Below are 26,281 nucleotides of genomic sequence, written 5' to 3'. Positions count from 1 at the left end.
TGATAACAAAATGGACGTCAAATAACTTCCACAAGGGATGCTTAAATGGACTCTCCCAAGCGCAATATTTGTCGGGTTACTCATTCGTACAACTGAAAAATACCATCATCAATGTACGAACTCCATCAGTCTTTAGGCTCTTGCAGGATAAACACAGCAAATTGCAATAGTGTTTGCTACATGTCATCTCTGATAAAGAGAATGTAGTCTAAATAAGTATATATTATGTTTTCTTTCCAAAACGTACACTTAAACAAACAAAAGAAAACTTCATAAATGCCAATCGGAACGTCCTCGGCTATTATCTATAATAACCTCGGAAACAATACGGAGTGAATGTAGTTCTTCCACGTGGTTTCAGATGTAAATATATTTTCGATAATGTATTAAACGAATGTATATATAATTGACATCCAAATGAAAGAAAGATCTGTTTCGGTACACTTATGATTGAAAATATGTCTGACAACCATTTTTGATTTAAATATGCACAATGATGTACAATTTTAAACAAATGCGACTTAATGTCAACAGGTTGGCAATTGTACTTTCGGTTTCTACAACCATAATAATAAGTATACAAATAATGTATTGTTTGCTTTTGTATCTATGAATTCATTATTTAAGGTTGGCATTTACTTGATATAGTGGAAATAAAATTGTCAACAACTCCCAGGATTAAATAACTATGAGTTTACATGTCTAGTTTCTTAGCGTAGGTGACCGAAAAACCGTATCCGTTCTGTGTATACTATTGTGTTCGATGTCGTTATCCGAAGACTTACGAAAAGGGCCGATATAAATGCTTTCTATATTATTATTGCATCATACCTTTAATATAGCATGTCAGTTATAGTCCGTTTCAGACAAAGCAGTCGACGGAGAATACAACGTAAATCCCATTTGAGAGAAGGGCAGAGTAAATCATAGGTGTTCGGCGCGTTGATTGGCCCCTACCCCCGCACCCACCCCCTCACCCCACACCCACTTTACAGCCGTCCTACCTCTCAAAACCATGTAAAATACAGTATTTTTCATTTGAAACATGTTTTAGTATTTGGTTTATGCTTTTAATTCAATTACCTTCATTTCCCACAAAAAATAAACAAGAGGGCCATGATGGCCCTGGGGTCGCTCACCTGAACATAGGCCCCCAGGGCCGGGCCAGTTTAAACCACAGGGTTTTTATTTGAACAAACTTGGAAGACACCCATTAGAAGATATTTCATGATGTTAAGTTTTTACTATACACAAATAATGAAAAACAATGACTTTTGCCCCCCCCCTCCCCCTGGCAGGGCCAATTTTAACCCAATGGCTTTTATTTGAAAAAACTTGGTAGACACCCATTAGAACATGTTTCATGCTAAATATCTTAGCTCTAGCTCTTTGGGTTCTTTAAAAGAAGATTTTTAAGTATTTAATAACTATATGCAATATAGGGAAAATCAATGACCCCCTAGGGCGGGGCCAATTTTGACCCAAGGGCTTTTATTTGAACAAACTTGGTAAACATCCATTAGAACATGTTTCATGCTAAATATCTTAGCTCTAGCTCTTTGGGTTCTTTAATAGAAGATTTTTAACTTTTTACTCTATGTATATAGGGAAAAACAATGATCCCTGGGGCGGGGCCAATTTTGACCCCAGGGCTTTTATTTGAACAAATTTGGTAGACACCCATTAGAACATGTTTCATGCTAAATATCTTAGCTCTCGCTTTTCAGGTTCTTTAAAAGATTTTTTTTAAGTTTTTACTATATGCATATAGGGAAAATCAATGACCCCCTGGGGCGGGGCCAATTTTGACCCCAGGGCTTTTATTTGAACAAACTTGGTAGACACTGATTAGAAGATGTTTCATGCTTAATATCTTAGCTCTAGCTCTTTGAGTTCTTTAAGAGAAGATTTTTTTAAGTTTTTACTATATGCATATAGGAAAAATCAATGACCCCCTGGGGCTGGGCCAATTTTGACCCCAGGGCTTTTATTTGAACAAACTTGGTAGACATCCATTAGAACATGTTTTATGCCAAATATCTAAGCTCTAGCTCTTTGGGTTTTTTAGAAGAAGATTTTTTTAAGTTCTTACTATATGCATATAGGGAAAATCAATGACCCCCTGGGGCGGGGCCAATTTTGACCCCAGGGCTTTTATTTGAACAATCTTGGTAGACACTTACTAGAAGATGTTTCATGCTTAATATCTTAGGTCTAGCTCTTTGGGTTCTTTAAAAGAAGATTTTTTTAAGTTTTTACTATATGCATATAGGGAAAATCAATGACCCCCTGGGGCGGGGCCAATTTTGACCCCAGGGCTTTTATTTGAACAAACTTGGTAGACATAAATTAGAACATGTTTCATGCCAAATATCTAAGCTCTAGCTCTTTGGGTTTTTTAGAAGAAGATTTTTTAAAGTTTTTACTATATGCATATAAGGAAAATCAATGACCCCCTGGGGCGGGGCCAATTTTGACCCCAGGGCTTTTATTTGAACAATCTTGGTAGACACTTATTAGAAGATGTTTCATGCTTAATATCTTAGGTCTAGCTCTTTGGGTTCTTTAAAAGAAGATTTTTTTAAGTTTTTACTATATGCATATAAGGAAAATCAATGACCCCCTGGGGCGGGGCCAATTTTGACCCCAGGGCTTTTATTTGAACAAACTTGGTAGACATCCATTAGAACATGTTTCATGCCAAATATCTAAGCTCTAGCTCTTTGGGTTTTTTAGAAGAAGATTTTTTTAAGTTTTTACTATATGCATATAAGGAAAATCAATGACCCCCTGGGACGGGGCCAATTTTGACCCCAGGGCTTTTATTTGAACAATCTTGGTAGACACTCATTAGAAGATGTTCCATGCTTAATATCTTAGGTCTAGCTCTTTGGGTTCTTTAAAAGAAGATTTTTTCAAGTTTTTAGTATATGCATATAGGGAAAATCAATGACCCCCTGGGGCGGGGCCAATTTTGACCCTAGGGCTTTTATTTGAACAATCTTGGTAGACACTCACTAGAAGATGTTTCATGCCAAATATCTAATCTCTAGCTCTTTGGGTTTTCTAGAAGAAGATGTTTAAAGTTTTTTCTTTTGGTTGCCATGGCAACCAGAGTTGTGCATGGAATGGAATTCTTTGAACAACTTTGTTAAGGCTTCACACAAGGAACATCCCTGTGAAGTTTCATTATGATCTGCCTTATGGTTTCAGATGAGATGTCGTTTGAAAAGTGTGAACGGACAACGGACGACGTACGACGGACGACAGACGACGGACGAAGAGTGATCCTAATAGCTCACCCTGAGCATATGCTCAGGTGAGCTAAAAATTGATACATATATATTTAGTAAATAAATATGTATCAATTTTTTATTTTTTGTGGGAAATGAAGATTTTTTATTTTTTGTGGGAAATGAAGGTTATTGAATTAAAAGCATAAACCAAATATTAAAACATGTTTCAAATGAAAAATTCTGTATTTAACATGGTTTTGAGATGTAGGAGGGCTGTAAGAGTGGGTGTGGGGGTGAGGGGGGTGGGTGCGGGGGTATATAGTGACCTATCAACGCGCCGAACACCTATGGAGTAAAGTATTTTTGTTGGCTTATGTGTTGACCACATACAGTAAATGTACTATGCCAGAAATAAAATATCATTTCTATATTCATGGCTGAACGGCGATTTCGAGCATTTTTGAAATACTTGTAAGTTCTATATTGACATGCATCCTTCATATGATTTTACGCTTTTTGTCAAACATAAACGAAACCACCAAGTCCGTTTACTCATGGGCATTGAAATAGCGAAAAGCACACAAGAAAACGAACTTATCTAGTATTATCAGTTATATACAAAGTTTATAATTTTCATATATTTTACATTTTTATGAAGTATCTAACGATTGAATTGTTTGTTTACAATAAATGTTTGTCAAAGTATTTTAGATAAGAAAGCTTTCTTTCGATTCTTTTTTTTCTTTCGTTATTATCAGGTGTTGCAAATCTGTTGATTCGGGTATTTCGTATCAACAAAACGTTGTCATTTGTAATATTTCAATTCAAATTTTGCTTGGAATAAACTTCAATTACTTAAATGCTTTTCTATTTATATTTATGTGACCAAGCTATTTATAATTTATAACTTTTTGTTGATTTTGCCTTCTTTTTTTTCATTCAGATTTTAAAATTTTTATTCCAGGTTTATGAGCTTATATTTTTATCGAGATTTTTCTTTCGCTGTTTTTGGCTACTGCCAAACTCTTTACCAACATGTATAAAACTAAAGTTGAATTTGCATAAAAAATATCGTAATAATAGTTAACGTAATGTAAGAAAAACGTTACACTGTTTTGTTTCTCGCCGTTGGCTGAATGTCTTGTTTCTCTCGTTTTAAGGCTCCTTTTTACACATTTTGACCATTTTAATTTGTTTAGGATGGGACGTAATCATTTATAAAACATTGATTATCAAATTTCAAAAATCAATAATAAAAAAGGGGTTGTACAAAAATGTTCCGTGTCTGGTAACAAAATTACCATACAAATGCCGTGAAAATGGTGTCTTAATAAAATTGCCTATCATATTCAACACACAACCTAATATTCAGGTAACGTCCTATAGTATAAGTTATTAAAACATAAATAATAAATCATGTTGAAATAGAACTGGCGCAATGACGCTTACACAATGAAAAGCCTTATCAAATTTCATATATATAACACCAAAAGTAAGCACGAATTTCTGATAAAGCGTTATTATCCTGATAGACTATAATGTAGTGGAAATGATCAGCGTCCCCACGTATTTCACTTGTAAATAGTGCATAAAATTATGCTTAATACTCCTTATTAATATATATGTATGTCTAAAATGGAAAAAGATTTTTGTCTTCAGGACATACGAAAGGTTGATCAAAAATAAACCGGACTGGGGCTGTCAATTGAAGAATTTTCAAACTATTACTTATTGTTATATATCACAATTAATCGGAAAACTACTTTATAAAGCGTATTTTTTACAATATGACCCACTTAGATTTCAAACCGTCGGAACGTCACGAAATTCGATCAATAAGAAATTGTGTCAATAGTAAGTCGATAAACTGTAGGGATAATGGAAAAATATTAAGGTAACCACAGCACAGTTTTTGATTGAAATAAATGATTAAGAAAGGGTGATTGAGAAATCAAGAAAAATAAGGGAGAGGCAGAAAGAAGAAATTTTCAATGGTGACGTCAATCGCCGAGAGAGACGTTGAAAAATGGCAGGTGATTGACTGCGGACATTATAAACGATGTTCGACAGTAGCTACGGGACTGTGTAATCAACTCTAACAAAGTAATTTAAAATGATAAATATTAATGCAATTATTATCACATTGGCCATAGCTTTTGCAGTAGCGGTTGGTTCATCGCAGTGGCGATGGAGATTTCGTCGCAGAAGCGATGGATAAAATATGGCCGTTTGCTGCTGTCGATATGTTTATGGCTGAATTTTACTTTATGTTTTAATGTTTTACCGGAAACACCTAGTGAGACTGGAACCCAGATATGTACTTGTCCAACTTCATTGCCATTTTTGCTAACACTTATGTACAGTTTGACGTGGGGACGCCACTTTTGTCTATTTTAGGTTTAAACACGTACAATTGTGTGCAAAAAACGGCCCCTTAATGCACCAGCATAACATCATATGTATAAAACTTGCACCAAAACAACCATATTTTGGAAATTTTTAAAATTGTTATTGCCATTTTATAAAAGATTTGACAAATTAAAATTGATTGAAAATTGAACGCAGACGGCGGTGGATTCGGTTGCAACGCAGTGCGGTGGTCCCGATACCATTAATGTCTATTGTGAGGGTTTAACTTGACATGACGCATTTTTCAGGTTAGAACAACCATTTTCTTACGTTGACATCAGAGAAACGCTTTCGTTTAGTGTTTAAAACAATATGTGTATATGTTATAAAAATCTTACACTGGCTGCCGGAATGTCTAGCGCGAGGTTAACTGTTTACTGCGGTAACGAGGCTCTGCCGAGTTACCGCTAAACAGTTACCCAAGAGCACGATATTCCCGGCTGAACCGACAGCCGGTGTTTGATTCTTTTCTTGCATATTACATATCAATTATTTTCAGAACAGAAATCACGAAATCTGATATTCTCATCACACACTTTTCTCTTATAGTAGCGTATGAAATTACCACTTCATTCATAATGGTAAAATGACGTCTTCATGAGAACACCATTCATATATGGCACGCGGCAATGACGTTATTTAAAGCGCGCGACTTGTTAGACAGGTTTTTTCTAGCATCGGTGTAAACGGTAGATTAATAATATCTGTCATATTTTGCGGTTCGGATAGGAATATCCGTCCCGAGGTGACCCGCCCATTGGGCGGTAACGAGGCTTGTCGAATATATATATATATATATAAGGTATATTTCACGAGTGAAATATGAACTTTTGGTGTTCACAAGGTGAAATATATTTCAATCTTACACTAAAGTAAATAAATTTTCTTTTTATTACATGCAAAGAAACGTTTTAAAACGACATTAAACCTAATACTGAATGAAAAGCGCGCCAATTAATAATACAACGTGACGTCATTTACGACGTCACGTCATTAAGTTGGTACCCAGTACTGTGCACGCTGGTATTTTACTGAAACAACGTAAGGGGCTTAAATTCAAAACAGTGAAATTATCAAAGTGGTAATTTCACTGTTTCAAACAGTGAAATTACCAGTTTTATATCACTGATATATTTCTATAAACCACCGAAAAGCATGTAATAAATAGCTTTATATAGACGGATGCTGTCAATTTATGAAGAAATCTATTTTTTTTTTCTATAAAAAAGATGCTTGCTGTATTATAAATTTGTTATGAAGATTTTTACGGGTTATATGGCCGTATATAAACAGTTGCAACAAAACCTTAGCTTAGCGGTTCGTCAACAAATGGCCATAAAACGTGTCAAAAAACGGTCATATAACCTGTCAAAAATCTTTATAACTAATATTTTAATACTGCACGATTTTCCAATGGAAATCGACGTAACAAACGTTCAGTAATATAAAAACATATAGGCAAAATTAAAGATGTTCGGCATATATTCTTGAAACGTGGCATGATGTTAGAATATGATAAACATTTCAAGCTAAAAAACTTAGGGATCACCAATCTCATTTTCTGCACATGAATTTCATTTTTTTTTACTTATTTGGGATAAACTTAGTGGCAGATAACTTATACATACGTCTGAAAAATCTTTTTCCTTTTGTAGTGTTTTTCAGTATATATTTACATATTTTCAAAAAAAATTCAAAAAATATTTCTGGTACCTTTTTCATAAGAGGTAATTTTAATCTTTTAAAAAAATACAATTTTTGAAATCATATACCATTTTCTTCGATGAATGTCACAATTTAAGCAAAAGAAGAAAAACTCAATATTCTGTTCTTTACTAGTTACAAATAAAGAGAAAGTTAGCTAATAAAAATAACAAACATGGATCTTATTTACTTTTCATGTGATATCTTGGAAACGAGATCAGTGAATTTAGAATTTTTTTAATTCTGACTCCTAAAATGTTATCGTTTCAGTTATTTCGTTTTAGTTTTTACTGTAAACTCTACTTATTTTGGAAATGTGATAAACGTATATTTTCAATAACTTAATTTATTTAAGTCGATGGTTAAATAAAGTAGTAATATTTTATCAAACGTGTTCAATAATTCAGTACTGAACCATAAGCGACCATGTACTGCACTGTAACACCGCAAAACGTCCGTACCGCAAAACGAACGCGTGTGGACGTTTTGCGTCGCATATCGTACACATGTGGACGTTTTGCGGTGCATATCGTACTTGGTACGTTTTGCGGCGAGAGTGTGTCTTTGCGTCGCATATTGTCCATATTTTCTGTATTACAATATATTCATTATAAACGTTACTTTTATTGGTTCTGTCACTTTCATATTGTTTCAGGTAAAGATTTGACGAAATAAACATTAAAGTGCAATATTTTTGTGATCATATATAATTCTGACTTTTTTTTATTTAAAAAAAAGAAATATGCTTAATCCGAGGATGTTTTTCGAATATATTTGAGATGAGATTGTAATGTTTGAACATCATCAATAGTGGAAAAAAATGACGATAGTGCGCATTTCTGCTTGACGCGACTACAAATCTAGTAAATGCAAGTTAAATATAACTTTGAATAATGATTTAATCTATAGGTTAGTCGGAAAGTCCGCCCCTTTACTAAAACCGTATTATTTTATTACCTGAAGAACAAAACATTTTGCCTATAAGTTACATAGATAATGTGTAATAGAGTATATTATAGCAAACATTCTTCCGCATAGGAAATGATGAAAAAGAAGTTCAATGTGTTCTATTGATAAAAACTAAAGCATATTTTAAAATATCGTAATGCAAGCGTTTTCTTTAAAAGCCATAATGTAATTTTATAATTGAACAATGTAATTTTATAATTGAACAAAGCAAAAAGATCATGGTGGCCTTATATCGCCCACCTGCCTATAAAGGCTCCACATGACAAGGGTAGATAGCATTGAATATTACAAATAAAAAGCAAGTACATTTCATGTACTTAGTCAGAATCTGGGTAACTGATATCAGTACTCAATTCTACGTCTGAAATGGTCATCAATATCCAAATATCTGTGAATGACAAAGATATGGTAATTTAAGCAAAATTCAATTCAAAATTCAAGATGTCCGTCCTGTCATAAATGTTTGAATGACATGTGATCATTGATAACAAAGAAAAGGCCGTTTTATCACAATTCAATAATTTGACTTTAAAATATGTCTTTATTTTTATTATTCAAAGGCAAATAACTCTTGACATATTCAGTCGTTTTAGCTCATAAATGAACTTGATCGAGACTTTATTGTTATACATATTCTGTATAAAAAAAATTAAGAATGGAAAAGAAACGAAAGCACTAACAAGGTGAAATAAAGTGCGTTTTTTGTTGTTGTTGTTTTTTTTTTATTGGATTTAGCCTATAATCTAACTTTATTGAGATTTTATGGTCATAGATATTCTGTTGAAATTTGTCAAGATTGAAGAAGAAATGAAAGCGTTGGAGTGGTAAGAATGTGAAATATAACAGATATTGTAATTCAAGGGCAGATAACTCTGGACATATTGCTTAGGGTATGTTGATGCTAGAGTGGTAACAAACTAAATTTGGACGGACAGACAGACGGCGCATACTCAGGTGAGCTAAAATTAACACACAATAACACCTGATAATAACTGGTCAAAATTAACGAAAATTATTTAAACTTAAAAATATGGACTGTATATATGTCTACGATTGAACTCTGACACATTTTCAACAGAAAGGTCCCCAAACTCTGACACAAGTATGAATTGGTGTTCTCAGTATGGTAATATAACACAGTGACATTCAAAACTGAGATTGTTTTTGATATTTAAGAAGCAGGTTCTGTTAATCTTTACGGGAATTTCTTTTATGTGTTTGTTTTTAAACCTCGAACTCAAGGTCTTTTTAAGTCCCAGGTTGAACGCAAACAATTCTACCAAAGAAATTACAATGGAAGGAAAACGGAAGCGCAACTCGAATATCTATTTGCATAAATAATCATATTATTTTAACTAAACTAAAGAAACACGTTTCTCTGATGTCAAAATAAGAAAATGGTTGTTCTAAATTTGAAAATGAGTTATATCAAGTAAACCCTCATAATAGACATAAATTGTATCGGGACAAACGCACTGCGTTGCAATCAAATCGACCGCCGTCTGCGTTGTCAATTCTTCTATAAAAAAAAGACAATAACAATTTTCAAGAGTTCCAAAATATGGTTGTTTTGTGCATTTATCATATATATTATGTAATGTTGGCGTATTTAGTGGTCGTTTTACACACATGTGTACGTGTTTTAACAAAATTACGTCCCCTCGTCAAACCGTGTGCGTGTAATAAGTTGGAAAAATACATATGTGGGCTCCAGTCTCTCTAGGTGTTTCCAGTAAAACATTAAAGCATAAAGCAAAATTCAGTCATAAACTTACCGACAAAAGCAATTGGCCATATTTTATCCACCGCTTCTGCGACGAAATTTCTACCGCGGCTTCGATGGACCCACCGCTTCTGCGAAAGCTATGGGGGGGGGGGGCAGTGTGATTATTTTGTTCTTGGTTTACAATTGTATAAATCATTTTACTATTCTTCATAACAGTCTTATAGTGAAAATTATATATTTATAAGACATTTATTTAATTTTACCCATGAAATATGGTGCTATATCAGTCAAATATATTTCATATTTTTTAAAAATAAATATGAAATATAAATATGAAAGTGGGCGGAGTCAAAACTCATATTTATTTTAAGGGACTTCTTTCGCCATTTTGTTTGGAAAATCTGAAAAATACAAAACAGCTTTTTGTAGAATTTTGTTTCGAAAACTATCTAGAATGATAAACTAAGAAAATTAATCCGAACACCAATATCTTTAATTCAGTCATTAACGCTGCACAGACGTTAACTTTAAAGAGTTGTTTACGTGACGTCACAATGTAGCGCTATGCAAAAAAAGACAATGATTATATTACTTCACGCTGTACAATTGCAGTTGCGTAGCAAGCAAGGGGGTTCGTAACTATTTTTCTTTGGTTTAAACATATTTATTCAACAAAACATTTAACAAGTGAACAATATTTACAAAGTACATTTTGGGATTGGGCAGAAAGCTATAAAGCTTATAAATGTCCTCTCCCAGTTATGATAATTTACAATAACAAAGTTCATGGCATTATCATACACAGCGGTTAGTTGAAGTATTCAAAGACATTCACATAATAGTTAAGAGTTAAGTATTTAGCAATATAACATATGTAAGAGCAAACAGTAAAAAGGAGGAAAAAAAAGATTGAAGAATAAAGCAACTCACAAAAAGTACAAATAGACAAACACCTGTCTTAGTATTTTTTTTGTTTTAGAATTTAGTAAGAAGAAATAAAATATTATCTTATTTGAATGCTTACAGCTGTACATTAGCAGATACGCACAATAGGTATACACTGAATATTTAAAGAAAAAAAAGATATTAGAAAAGGAAAGAAGAAATGGATGAAAAATGATGGAACAATAACGAGGAACTAAGATGCATAATCTAGTAAATGTCAAATATGTTAAGACATCTCTGGTTTTAAGTACGCTAAAATCGTTTTGTATCTCGGATATATTTTTGAACTGATTTAAAGATTGATACATTAGAATCATAAGGTAAAGTAGTGGAACCAGTAAGAATGACATTGATGGAAGGATGACAAAATTGAGATATAGTACTTATTAATTCAGGTCGTAGGTTTGTATATTTAGGGCATTCAAAAAAGTAGTGATAAGCATTTTCTCTCGCACCACATTCACACAAAGGAGAGTCGGTAATGTTCTTATCAAATAGATCGGCAGAAAGAGAGCTGCAGTTAGTACGTCGTAATCTTGTGTGAAAAATTTGTAATTTACGCTCACCGCATAGAAAATGGGCAGGTACTTTTGGCATATCAGTATTAAGAAGTCGCTTAAATGATGTTAACGTTGTAGCAGTTTGTGTTTGAGGTGGAAGAGAGTTGAAATCCCTAATAACAGAAGGTATAAGAATGATTTATAGTAAAATTCTGTATTTGTACGGATATATTGTATGTCGTCTGCGTTCCTGAGAGGGTAACGGTGCTCACTGCCAATCGACGGGGGGACAAGATCAGAAAGATAATGTGGGTGTAAGGTTGTTTTTCATTTTAAAAAATAGAGTAAGTTTATGTTTGTGTCTCCTTTTTTCTAGGGATTCCCAGCCAATTTCATTCATGAGTTTATCGATTGATACGAGCTTAGTTGTTCCAGTAATTATTCTAGCGGCTTCTTGTTGAATTTGTTCGAGGTCCTTTTTATCACTTTGCGTACAATTATCAAAAAGCACATCTCCATATTCTAAAATTGGTCTTATGAAAGATTGATAAATTATTTCTAACGATTTCCTATCAAGTTGGAATTTTAATTTTTTCATAACATTTATTCTTTTCCAAGCTTTATTTATGATATATTCAATATGAGTGGACCATCTTAAATCATGAGCGAAAGTAATTCCCAAGTGTTTATGAATGCGTACTTCTTTTATTTGTGTGCCATGCATAAAGATAGGAGGATGGATTACATTATGGTTTGTTTTTCGTGTTATTATTAGTGATTCTGTTTTAATGGGATTAAATTTTACCAACCATTGTTCGGCCAAGAAGTTATCTTATCAAGATCTGAATTAAGGATAGTTGAAGCAGTCACGGGGTCTTCGACCACAATAAAAAGGTTAGTGTCGTCGGCGAAAAGTCTTATATTGGCATTGATGTCGATAACAATATCGTTAATATAAACAAGAAACAACAAAGGCCCAAGAATTGACCCTTGTGGCACACCAGCGGCAATAAAATTAAGAGAAGATCTACAACCTGGTAAAATAACTCTTTGTCTTCTGTCCTTAAGATAAGAAGAAAACCAAGAGGAAAGACGGCCAGAAATACCGATACAATTTAATTTATAAATAAGTCCCTTGTGCCAGACCGATCAAACGCTTTACTGATGTCACAAAACACAGCCCTGACTTCTTTACCAGAATCAATGGCCTGTGCAAACAAATTATATAAGTATGTTAGTTGGTTGACAGTGGAGTCTCCGGGAACAAAACCAGATTGAAGAGATGTAATGATATTATTATCACGCAGAAAATTAAATGTATGTTTAAATACGATTCTTTCAAAGACTTTGTTGACAGTACTTATGAGAGATATTGGTCGGTAGTTATTAACAAGAGAAGGATCACCCGATTTGAAAAGAGGTGAAACATTTGCTTCTTTCCATACGTCTGGAACTTGAGAAACCTGAATGGAATAGTTAAATAGAGAACTTAGAGGACCACTGAGTTCATGTGAGAGTTCACGAAGGATTCGATTGTTAATATCATCAGGACCAGCGGCCTTTCCCAAAAGAAGTGATTTCATTACTAATTGCACCTCATCTGGTGATATGGTGAGATCATCCAGATGATAAGGAATGTTGGGCAAGTCAGTAAGAAATGGAGCCTGACTTTCGTCAATACGTGTTTGCGCAACAAAAAAGTCGTTCAAGAAATTAGCTTTTTCCAAATTTTCAGTGATGACGGTGTTATTATTAGTGGTTAAGGGGGGTATTGAGTTAGAATAAGACGGTTTAATAAAGGATTTAAGACAAGACCACCAACTCTTTGAGTTCCTGTTTTCGTGTTGTAATTTCGGGCTAGATTGTCGATATGTTGTTTTTTTTGCTTCTCGAATTTTGATATAATTTGGTTTCTTAGGGTTCGAAAACGTGCCCAATAATACGGTGAATTAGTTTGTCTGGCTTTTCGATACAGTCGTTTTCGTTTTCTTATTAGCACTCTTAAGTTATTTTTAAACCAAGGCGGTTCGTTTTCGCGGATTAAGACTTTTCTAGTCGGGATACATTGTTTTTGAGAGAGATATTATATTGCTAGTAATGTTATGTGCATATACGTTTATATCATCGTTTTTAAGGGAATCCCAATCATATTCGGAGGCCAGTTGTCTAAGTAGATCGTAATTTCCTTTATCAAAGATCCAAACATTACGATAGAAGCAAAGTCGCTTTGGTTTTTTTCAAGTTAAGTAAACAGTATATGGGACAGTGATACCTAACATCGTGCTGAAGAAAAGGGTCGCCAACGCCGCTCATATGGATGAGATTTTTATTAGAAGTAAAAATAAGGTCAATTACTGATGAAGATGACTCAGTAAAGTGAGTAGGTGAGTCAATAATTTGATGCAAAGACAATTGACAACATATTTCTTTAATTTTCTTACAGGAGGGAAGTGTGTGCAGCATTTAGATTAAAGTCACCCATAACTAAGATATTTTCAATTCCAGTATCGATAGCTAAATGCATAGAGTCCAGTATCAAGGCATGACGGGCGTTGTCTATGTTGGGGGGTCTATAATAAACTCCAAAAAGTATATGCTTATTTGAAAAAAGAATTTCGATCCAAATGCATTCGGTACTGTTTATTTCTAAATCATGACGTCTTGTGTAGTGGATATAATCCTTAACATAAACTATTACACCGCCATGGTTATCGGCACGATCTTTCTTTCGGGATTAGCAAATGAATGAAGAAGAAGGTCTGACGATGGAATATGTTGGCCTAGCCATGTTTCTGAAAATGAGAGGATATCAAAATCCTTGAGTTCCGAGTATATGGTGTCAAGTTTTTGAACAATGCTTTGGACGTTGTAATGGACCAATTATGGTTCCGGGAAAGTTTCAATATATTCTTGGCTGACCAGGCAACGCTACTGATGAATTTTAGTACTAGAGAATCAGAAATCGGGTCCTAGGGGTTTTATAACACCACCGCGATTTTAAGAATTATAGTTTTTCCAGGTTTGTGGACAATATAGTAATGTTAAAATGCATAAGTATTGTATTTTGAACAGATTATTATAGTGAAACGAAACAGACAAGTGTAATATATATTTTGTTTCAACTAGGTGGATTGTTTCGAGAGGAGGGGCAAAGAGCTAACTTTTATATAAGTCTGATCAAGATGCACAATCTTTTGAGAATATAGCTCGACGGTAATTGAATGGGAATAAAAAAACTGTGTTATAGAGGAATCTTTATATTATAGAAATGCGAAACACTCTCTCCGTTTGTTGGACGCTGGCCGCTTTATTTTGTTCATGTAATTTCTAATAACAGAAATAGAAATTTAACAGCCACCAACAAGAGAGAAAGAAGTATAGGTATATGCAAAAACAAAATCCAGCATCTTATAAGATCCTCGTTTAATGTTGTGTTCATCCTAGAGAGAAAATTAAGGGAAAAAGAGAACAATGCTAAAAATGGAAACATACGGTATTGAGATGTTGATTGGAAGTATCAATAAGTGCTAGGTAAAATTGCTTAAAAATACTATGAATATGTATGCAGAATATGTTAGCTGTATTTCAATTAGGGTCTAAATTATATGCTATATGAGAAGTGAAGTATAACAATTCATAACATCCCTTGTGAAAAGCCAATACACTATTTACATGCGCATACACAATTTATAACAACAATATTGTAAATTGCACAATGAAAAATACACAGAACACCCCACGATGGTTGAGATATAAACATAAATACATATAAATACATACATACACACATACATACTCACACATACATGTATACACGCACGCACGCACGCACGCACACACACACACACACACACACACATATATATATACACATATTTATATCTATTTATTTACAAACGATGCATGTACATTGCGCACACACAAGCTTAAAAAATTTATAACATCCCGGTTTTGCGTTACAAACGAAATTCATGAAAACATAGTTACATGTACTTACATAGTGTGTGACGATAATAGTTTGTACCGTGTACCATGCACGTGCATGAGCAATTTTTAACATCCCTATTTGTCTTTATTTACAAATGTAACATGAAAGTCTTGCTCAAGCATAAACAATCTATAGCATCCCTAATCTATGTAATGTGCGTATTTTTTGCAAGGTAACATGTACATCGCGCATAAATCATAAACAAATAATAGTATCGCTGTTTGCGTTACATACGCAAGTCGTGTAAACATACACTAGTTACATGTATTTAAATAATTCTAACAACAATATTAGATTGTTTAAGTATAAACGTTCTTATATCATTCTTGAAATATTTGTTCGCACATTTTACAATGTATACATACATAAACAAATATATCCCTGTTTTGCGTTACATACACCAATCGTGTAAACATACACAAGTTACATATATTTCAACGATTTTCAACCACGATAATATTAAATTTCACTATGCAAAAATACACAGAGATGTAAGATATGCACGTTCTTTTGTCATACTACATATATATGAACGTAAATTCAACAATGTATTCGTACTTAAACAATTTTTAAAATCCCTGTTTTTCTTTGATATTGAAATTGAATAAAAAAGATTATTTTTTCGTTTTTCGTGAAATATGGTATATATTTTCACTCAACATGATAAAATGCCGTCCGGGCTCGTGAAAATATGTGGCATTTTATCATGTTTCGTGAAAATATATTCCATATTTCACTCAAACGAAAAAATATCCTCTTAATAATAGATTATTTCATGTGTGATTTTCCAGCAATCAAGTTACAGAAGAAAAGAACGGAAGTTTACGTCATTACAAGAGCTCATTTAAAACCATACAGTCTATTACACCGACTTATACAGGCAGTGGATCAGCCGCAATTAACAACATGTGAAACACGCATTGGCCTACTTTGTAAATGAGTAAAGAGCTGCTCCGTTAAATAGAAAATACATGGTTGATGTCGGATTGGAGAAGGTTTATCCAGTGGCGAGAAAGTGTATCTTGGCGAGCTTTAGCGAGCCAAGATTCACTTTCGCAGCGAACCGGATAACCTTCTCCATCCCGACATCAACCATGTATTTGATTTATCCTGCTTTTAATCATGTTTTTAGAATAATTAAATGGTTTCATTCTTCTTTTCCCCCGATCAAATAGCATCTATTTGAAGTTTTGTTTTGCTGCCAAACATGTGACGTCATTATGTGATGTAACGACTGGAGATAGATAAGTTTATCCGGCAAGACTTTATTCACCTCAGCTGATGATATAGACATTAACAGGCGCTTGCGACGTCGTCAACGTTATACCTTTGCCCCGGGTCGCTTTACATGAACATTGCATTAACGGCATAACATTTTCAGTTGTTCATGTTTCTTGTTGGTAATTTTCGTTTCATATAGGGGATATGATTTATGTTCTGTGTATTTTTATGTAAATGGATCTTACATGATATCCCCACATAGGTTTACATCGTGGTTAAATTATTAGACATATGAAAAACCATTATTATATTAGATTTTCACCCGACCAGATCGGATAATGCTCGAGTAGAAGTCGAGATGATCTTGTACAGATCGGGTAAGAGATGTATACCCGATGTATACCCGACCAAACTAGATCGTTGCACGATTTTTTCTCGATCAACTAGATCTTCTACTCGATCACTATACGATCGCTTTTCGACCGCTTATCTAAACGATCGCTACTCGAATTTTTTTGACACCAAGGTAGACCACTCCCGATCACGCATGCAGACCGAGCTAGACCGGTACCCGATCGCTTGATCGTGCTTGATCGAGTTGATCTGATCGGCGGTGAGAACACAGCTTTAAATGTGAAACAAGGTGTGAAATAAACCTCCAATATTTAATACATATTAAACGTTTTTGAAACGTTCATGTTTTGCAATAATAATAAAATAATTCTGTTATATACATAAAATGAGAAGTAGAAAAAACTTTAAATTCAAAATTTTCCAAGAAGTTTTCCAAGAGAAATAAAATATAACCAAAGCACTGAATGTACTGATGGGGAGGCTATGACAGAATGTTTCAGACTTATAGTTTCTTTTCTTTTTGCTTAAAATGTGCTGTTATTTCAATTATTACCAAAATAAGAAGATATGCACATTGCGCCATTTATCCTTACTGTTGTGTTCAACCATTCATATATATGGTTAATATGATTGACTATTCATTTTGTTAATATTCCAGAACATTTCATTGAGGTCTGTTAATCATGCAAATTTTGAAAAACCTAAACTGCCATTTATAAATGACATACCAGCAAGTATGACGACTGTTCATTATAAGATCACAATACCATTTTACAACTGACGGTTCCTTATCAAAATATTCTAGGACTGTTCATCATAAATACTTTATGTCATTTTAATATCATTGAATGATAATAACAACTGCAAGTTATGCAACATTTTGATTGAACATAAAAATTATACATACTTACATGTACCACAATTGAGATCAATAAGATACTGTCTTGTGATGAGTATTAATATTCATGCAGAAAGTTGTCTTCTCCCGAAGCAAAGCTCGAATAAAATCACGTTTCAGAAAATTATTCCCATTTCATTACCCGTCGCTGACTTTGACGGCTTCGGATAATATTAAAGCTAAATATTTCTTGAAAAAATACATATCTGCAAAGCTTATTCAAAATTGAATCAACCTAAGTGAAAATTTATCAGGAAGTTATATCTTCTTTTTTTACCGCCAACACTCAACCAACTTATGGTAGTTAATATTTTTAAACCTCGCTAGCTTAATATATACTGTTAACAGGGTGTGCGGTTATAACGTAGGGTTTTCCCTGTCGACCATTTCCCGCAAATAGGTGAGAACATCGAAGCGTCAGTGCTATGAATGGTGTTATAAATAGCGGGTTTTGGAAGTTTTTGTTGAAACTTCTCTAAATCCCTCCAGAGGCGTGCACGTCGCGGAGAAGGCACGCGGAAGGTCAAGGTCAAGTCATCTCAAGTACCAGAGGTGATTGGTTGACCTGTCGTGACTTACTCTGGAGGTTTGGCACTAATGAATGCCGTTTTTGTTGTCGTTAGTCAGGAAGTTGATGCCTTGACAGTATTGTCGTCTCCTTTACCACCAACAAACGAAGAATGGGCTACCAGGAAGATTCTGCTTGAAAAAGACGTCCCCGATGCTATAATCTCGGACATATGCATGGTTATTCCGGCGCCGAGTATAAATAAACTTAAAACACACACACTTTTGTTGAAAACAAAGCAAAAAAACAACACAATTTCTGTAGTAATTTTTCAAGTGTTGTAAAATGAATACGAAATTCCTCTTATGCCGCCGATTATTTTTAGAACACAAACATATATAAGTTCTTTTTATTTGATTTATTCAAATAAACATTAATCAATTCAGCGCGCGCAAATATCGTTTTCAAATTAATATACATGTATATGCGTTTTTTGTTTGTTTCTTTTTTAAAGCTTCTTATTCTTTAATATTTTTTATGTATCTCATAATCTGTATTGAAAATTTGAATTTTATTACACATGGACTATCAAATTATGATGCGTTGCCCTAGAATTGAATAAACATTCTAATTACACAATACGTACGGGGTCATTCATTTGATTGAAGACTGATCTTTGCGTCTTTCTCTGAAATAATTATTTCCTTGTTAAAACATATTTGACCACATATTTCTGTCATTTAACTGTTCACTTTACTTCCGATTTTTGTTGTACCGAAACACATGTTTCTATTTGTGTTTTCTAATCAATTCGAATCTATAATCAGTTTAATGGGATCACCACCGGGTAAACGACTACTAGGTACTTTGGTCATGTTTTTTATCCCAAATATTTGAATGTTTCTATTGGGATTAAAATGAGCGTAGTTAACTAAACAACTGGTTGTATAAATCCCTGACCTGTCTAACTCTAATTATTAGATTAGTGGATATACGTATTAAGACTTTCACTACAAAATATTCCTAAACAAAAGAGCACATGTTAAAATTTATTCCTATACAAATAAAAGATCAGAGTAGGGATCTGTCAATTGCCAGACATATTTTTAAAAGATACTTTTATGTTAAAAGTTTGATTAATGAATTATGTAAGATGAAAATATAAGTATTGCTTTTTTATTTTGCTAATGTAAAATGTAATCTTGTGCTGAAATTTTGTCGGAGGGTCCTTACGGGTTTTGTAGTTAAATAGTTTTTTTTCGGCGATACATGGTTCAAGAATATAATGTTTTCAAACTATATGTTCATCACCATCAGTGAATCTTTAGTTACATGTATGGAAAATATTTACTAACAGCTATATGATATAGCGGTTTAAGAGCGTTTTCCGCGTACAGCCTCCTAGGGTGTACTAATAAGTTAGTTTTCCTTAGTTATCACGCAAGCATGATCCATGTCTCTGATGTAAGCGACAGTTTACCATTATTTGTCTTTAAAAAGATATTAAGGACTATTAATGGTTTATAACAACAAAAGAACATGCATGATATTGAGACTACGGTGTTGCAACGTTCTAGTTAATGACCCGTCATAAACAGTTGGTCGCTGCGTAGTAATTGGAAAATTGTTATCAAAAATAATAAAGAATATTTGCCACCTTATTAAAGCATTTACTTATAAATATTCATTTATGCTTTTTGTTAAAAAATATTGATAAAGTTATTATGTAGAAGGGTTTTCATACCAGAACTATTTATGACCAACGTATGACTTAACCTGATTACCGCCGCAGTATGACGTCAAGGAGTAGTGATTTTGAAAAAAAATCAAGAATTTTTTCAGAGAATTATTATCTTTACAAATTGCAGATATGAAGTTAAAGAATGAAAATATTTTCATATTGTAAATGTCTGTGCTGACTGATGACTTTAAAAAAATCAAAGGGAAAAAATTTTTTGAAAAAATTACCGGGCCCCGTAAGTTTCCCAAATGGATTTTAAAAAAATTGGGAAAAATCGAAAAATTTAAAAATCCCCTTTAAAAATTACTCAATTTTCAATGTTTTCAGGGGAAAAATAAAATCTACAAAATCTTTTTTTGAGTGCGACAAAAATTTTTTCCAAAAAAAAATTTCGAAAACCCCTTACGTATTTGCAAAAAATTTTTAAAGGGGGGGTCACTGAACCAAAATTTTTTTTGAGTGCGCAGTTACCTTTCCCTTTTTAACCCCTTTTGGGCCATTTTGGCCCTGTTTTCAAAAGGGAAAGGGCAAAATGTAACAAAACTCTTATTTTAGTGCGACAGTTATCTCCCCTTTTTGAACATTTAGCGAATTTTTTCAAATGTTAAACAGGGGAGGTCAAATCTTTTTCAACTTTTTTGAGTGCGACAGTTACCCCCCTTTTGAACCTTTATGCCAAATTTTAAATGTTATCAGGGGAAAGGGCACTCTTATTTTAAAAATTTTTAGCCAAAATTATTTCCATTTGCAAAGTTAAACAAGGGGGAAATCAAACAAAAACCCACTCGAAGTCAACCTTTCCCGTTGACCCCCAACCCTTTTTCCAAAAATTTTAAAGGGAAGTCAAATGGAACTTACTTTAAAAATTTTAAACGCAACAGTAAACCCCCCTTTTTTAAACCCCTTCGGGAAAAAGTCATTTTTCCCTTTTTAAAACCCCTTTGGCCCTTTGGGAGTGTTTTTTTAAAAAGAAACAGTCTAAAACCCATCATTTTTGGGAACATAAAGAAATTCTAGAAATTTATAATCTTTTTTCTAAACAATTTAAACATATACTATGCTCAAATTTTATATTCATTTTTTTATAATGCTACAAAGTCTCTTTGTATTTATAAAATAAACTCGTATTGACTTGATACAAAGTAGATATGTCATGTTTTCAGTTGTATGTTCTATACAATAGGTGGTCAAAATATTAATATAAAGTGTCATTAAAAAACTGGCAGTTTTTTTAAGAAAGGACCAACTTTACTTGTCCTGTAATAGGGAACGCAGCTTCTCACAATTCTTTAATTCAAATTATAAAAATTTCATTGGTTTCAATAAATTTCTGGGATTAAAATATTTTACTCAAGGATGACCTTAGTACAACTTTAAATTTACTTAAGTTCTGTATAACCATGCCTTTTCCTACACATTATAAGTTCTATATGTCCATGTATCCTACAGATTATTTTTCGTTGTTTTCACGATCGAGTTATAGATATTGTCACACATTAGTGAAAACCACCAATTTCAACTCCGTCCACTTTTCCGTTTACTCATCCGCACGAAAATAGCGAAAAGCACACAAGAAAAGGAATTTATCTGGTATTATCAGTTATATACAAAGTTTATAATGTTCATGTATTTTATATAACTTTATGAAGTATTAATCGCTAACGATTAAATTGTTTGTTTATAATAAATGTTTGCCAAAATATTTTAGATAAGAAGGCTCTCTTTCGGTTCTTTTCTCGGATTTTAGCTTTCTTTCGTTATTTCCAAAGGTGTTGCAAATCTGTTGATTCGGGTATTTTGTATCAACAAAATGTTGTCATTTATAAAATCTATTAAAATTTTGATTGGAACAAACCTCAATAACTTAAATGTTTTTCTTTGAGCTGAAACGACATTCACAATAATAGAAATACAAACTGTAAAAGAATCGCATGACGGTAAAAATGACCTGAGACGAAAAAATTGAATACAAAATAAATTGTTTTGTTTGTAGTACATGTACTTATTTACTTCTTCTTTTCTTTTAAAGGATTTACTTCAGACTTAAGATTTTATTTCTATTAAAAAACTTTGTATTTGCCAACATATGCATATGATTTTAATATTTCAAAAATGTAAATGTAAAATTCAATACTAGGTTCAACATCATAAATAATAATTCTTATGATTCTTTTTCCATGTTTCCTAAGATACGATATGCAAATAAATAGTTCGACCGAGTATCTTTTTTAAAGATACTTCTTGTTTATTCTGTTTTGTTTCAGTGTAATCGATTTTATGGTCGTTTGAGTGGAATGTTGATTAGCCCAAAACTGTGACATTTAACAACAGAAACTTTCGTCTGCAGTTCTAACATGAGGTGTTTTGGGTTTATTGATAGAGATGTAAACTCACTGATTGGTTAGACGAGGTTTTTGAAGCAATTCAACACACTTTTAGAATGATCTCCCAATAAGTCAATTAACAATCGCTCTTTATTTATCACCAATGTCAAGTAGCTTTTATATCTTTGACTCGCATGAACATGATGTACGTGAATTTTTCTCATATCTTTCTCAAATTCAGGTAACAGTCTTCCGTTGATTATTGATAAATAATGTTTCACCATATCAACATGCAATGCAAATTTATTCATGATTTTATTTAATGTACAATTATTTTTGTTAACACGTATAACAACAACAAAAAATCCTGAATTTGATCACTTTAAAATTCATCCCAAATTTTCCAGTGTGTGTTCTACTTTCAGTATTTATCTGGGACTTAAAATATAACTACTGTATCTTATGTGTTTCAAGCTTTGATATTTATCTAATGTCTTTATTTCTCTTTTCATATATTAAATCAAACATATCAAATTTAAGGCATATAAATGAAAATAAGATAAAATCTGCAGATTTAATATATGAAATGATAATTTATTCATTACACTGATTTTTAGCTCACCTGAGCTAGCTCAGGATGAACTTTTAGGATCGTTTAATGTCTGTCGCCCGTCGTCTGTCGTCCTTACATTTGTTCGTTTACACTCTAGTGGTCACATTTTTGCCTCAATCATCATCAAACTTTGTCAGGATGCCTGTCTATGTAATTACTCGGATAATTTCGAACATCTCGGATGAAAAACTAGGTCACAGGAGCTAAAGATAGAAAAAAAATTGTTAACACTCAGGTGGCTACTGTTTGGATCAAAATATCTTGGAAATTGGTCTGAAAGTTTGTTTTGATGATTTCTAGGTCAAGTTTGAATATGGGTCACCTGGGGTTAAAACATAGGTCACACCGCCTAAATATGGAAAAACCTTGCTAACACGCTAGTTGTAATTGTCATCAAACTTTGTCAGGATGCTTGTCTAGGTAATTGATTGGATGAGTTTGAACATGGGTCATTTCGGATGAAAAACTAGGTCATATAAGCTAAAAATAGAAAAATCTTGTTAACACTCTAGTTTCTACTATTTTGATCCGAATATATTTGATATTGGTCTGAAAGTTTGCTTTTTATTATTTCTAGGTCAAGTTCGAATAAGGGTCAACTGGGGTCAAAAATTAGGTCACACCGTCCAAATATGGAAAAACCTTGTTAACACTCTAGTGATCACATTTTTGCCTCAATTGTCATGAACTTAGTCAGGATGCTTGTCTACTTAATTGCTTAGATGAGTTCAAACATGGGTCATCACGGATGAAAAACTAGGTCACGGGAGCAAAAAATAGAAAAATATTGTTAACACTCTAGTGGCTACTGTTTTATCCAAATATCCTGAAATTGGTCTGAAAGTTTGTTTTGATTATTTCTAGGTCAAGTTTGAATATGGGTCACCTGGGGTCAAAAACTAGGTCAAACTGCCCAAATATGGAAAAACCTTGTTAACGCTCTTGCGGTCATATTTTTAATCAATTGTCATGAAACTTGGTCAGGATGCTTGTCTAAGTAATTGCACGGATGAGTTCGATTGGTCAGGTGAGCAACTACGGTCATCTTGGCCCTCTTGTTAAGTAAGTGACGCTCACTAAAAAAGATATAGAAACATAAACATTGCCAAAAATTGTATTTCAGATAGGGACATAAACAGCTAAACCTTTCTTGTATGTTTTGATAACCATTTCTTTTTTATTTCCTCAACTTTTAAATTAGAACCCATCATTAAATTATTCTTTCTGTGGTACTTAATATGTGGTAGCCGATTAAAAAACTCCCAGTTTATGTTGATAAGTTCTGGATTGTAAGTTTTTGTTTTATACCAGTCAAATAAACAGTTTAAAGTTTCCATGCTCTTCTGCGATTCAAGTTTGCTTGCAAAAAATTCCGGTCGACTCTTCAACCACGGGAGATCACCGCAAGTAAACTGGCAATATCCACGGACAAATTTTCCGTGACACTGTGGTCTTTCGCCTGTGAAGATCATTGCACGTGACACGTAAGAAGAAACTATGTGACGTATTTCTACGGGGTAACCGCCAGGTGCCCAGGGTAGTGTTACCAATGTTGCCCAGATATTTTCCTCTGGAGAGTAAGTGTCATTCAACCAGGCTAAAATATCTTTAGAAACATTGTCGTGAAATACAAATTCTACGAAGTTCCTCGAGAACAAACCGAAAGAGTTACCTTTGCTAAACTTCATGGTATATCTAAATTTCGGCTTCTTAACATCCTGCGCCATGCTATTGCTATATTTGATAAATCTGTTTTTTATTTTCCAGTTCTGATCTCTCGGATGGTCATATGTTTCAATATCATTCATGCCCTGGAAGAATTGGAGAATTGCTACCATTTCCAGGTTAGTTTTTAACGGAAATTCCTCTCCAGACAAATTTATATAATACTTCCAAGGTAAATTGGAACTCAACAAAGCCCGCATGCATTTGATGTCCGACATAACATGTGCATAGCTAGAGTATACCATATACTCTCTGTCTTTAACAATAACTACATTATCAAAACATCTTCCAATGCTGTATATAACATTAAATGTTTTGTAGTCTGCTTTTGAATCGACATGTACACAGTAAACATTATGACTTCTGTAAATAGAGCGTAGAATAATTTCTCCTTGTTCAGGCAGATGATGCATCTTTAAACCGAAAGCTAACGGAAAGTTTCTTTCTTCATTGGTGACAGGAAATCTATTATAACCATACACTTTTTTAAACTGCTCACAATTTTCCACTAATTTATATAAATTGCATTTTGTACTAACGTCATGTGCGTGGTGATTTGAATTATTATTAATGTTAGAAGCGTTCGCTAGTTTACAATGTAATTGGCAGGCGTGAGTTGTGGCTATGTCACAGTCACGTGCGTTTGTTACTCCATTTGTTGTGTGGAACATTTCAGTGTACTCGTATTCTGATAGATGCCGTTGCCCGGGTGACACAGGGTCCACAAAAGTCAATTCATTTTCAATTGTATATACAATCTTTTTCTTAATTAACCAATCCATTTGAATAAAAGCAAATATAACGTAAGCATAAACACCAACCCAGCACAGTATAATCTTTCTAAACATGTTTACAGTCCCTATGGTTTGTTTATCAGGAACCGAAAATATATTTTACTTCAAGAACAATTTTTGGCCTTTATTCTTACATTTTAAAGTGATACGTAAATCTACTGAATGACGAATGTAATGATGAATGATGAAATTGGTTATTTTATATATGAAAGGGAAAATACCCGTTCCGTGTGACTGATGACTTGTTTAGTAAACAAGTTGATACATATAACAAATTAATGTCCCTCCTTTATTGATTGGTCGATAAACATCAATATAGATATCTAGTTTTTATTGTAAAAAAAGTAATTTCTATTATTATCAGATTTCTCCATCTAACAAGAAGCCGACGGCATTTACTCGTTGTTCTATCTATATCCACGTCTACATTAAACCCACTTCTATATCTAAATTTAATCAAATTATGTTGACATGTGAACAGTTATAATAAATGATCCATTATGTTGTATTTTTCAAATCAAAAGACACTGATTTTATTAATTAACATATTCCATAAAAGTTTCCCATACAAACCTTTCATGAGTTTGTCCGAGATTAATTGCGTTATGTAAGGACATATGCCATTA

At 33.3% G+C, this 26,281-nt stretch overlaps 1 protein-coding gene across 1 annotated transcript; it reads right to left on the bottom strand.

Annotated features, from left to right (window-relative positions):
• Window positions 1–24,011: 24,011 nt before the first annotated feature.
• On the bottom strand, window positions 24,012–25,730 carry LOC132724922 (beta-1,3-galactosyl-O-glycosyl-glycoprotein beta-1,6-N-acetylglucosaminyltransferase 3-like). The gene has a single exon (XM_060709911.1). The coding sequence runs from the start codon at window positions 25,707–25,709 to the stop codon at window positions 24,276–24,278; it is 1,434 nt and encodes a 477-aa protein (XP_060565894.1). The 5' UTR covers window positions 25,710–25,730; the 3' UTR covers window positions 24,012–24,275.
• Window positions 25,731–26,281: the final 551 nt, after the last annotated feature.

Source organism: Ruditapes philippinarum, unplaced genomic scaffold, assembly GCF_026571515.1.
Source record: "Ruditapes philippinarum isolate M1 unplaced genomic scaffold, ASM2657151v2 ctg15_1_1_1_1, whole genome shotgun sequence".
Classification (NCBI taxonomy): Eukaryota; Metazoa; Mollusca; class Bivalvia; order Venerida; family Veneridae; genus Ruditapes; species Ruditapes philippinarum.
This window is presented reverse-complemented; position numbering and strand designations above follow the sequence as displayed.

Bases quoted from the DNA above. Each gene is read 5' to 3' on its own strand.
- LOC132724922 (XM_060709911.1), bottom strand. From the start codon at position 25,709: ATGTTTAGAAAGATTATACTGTGCTGGGTTGGTGTTTATGCTTACGTT.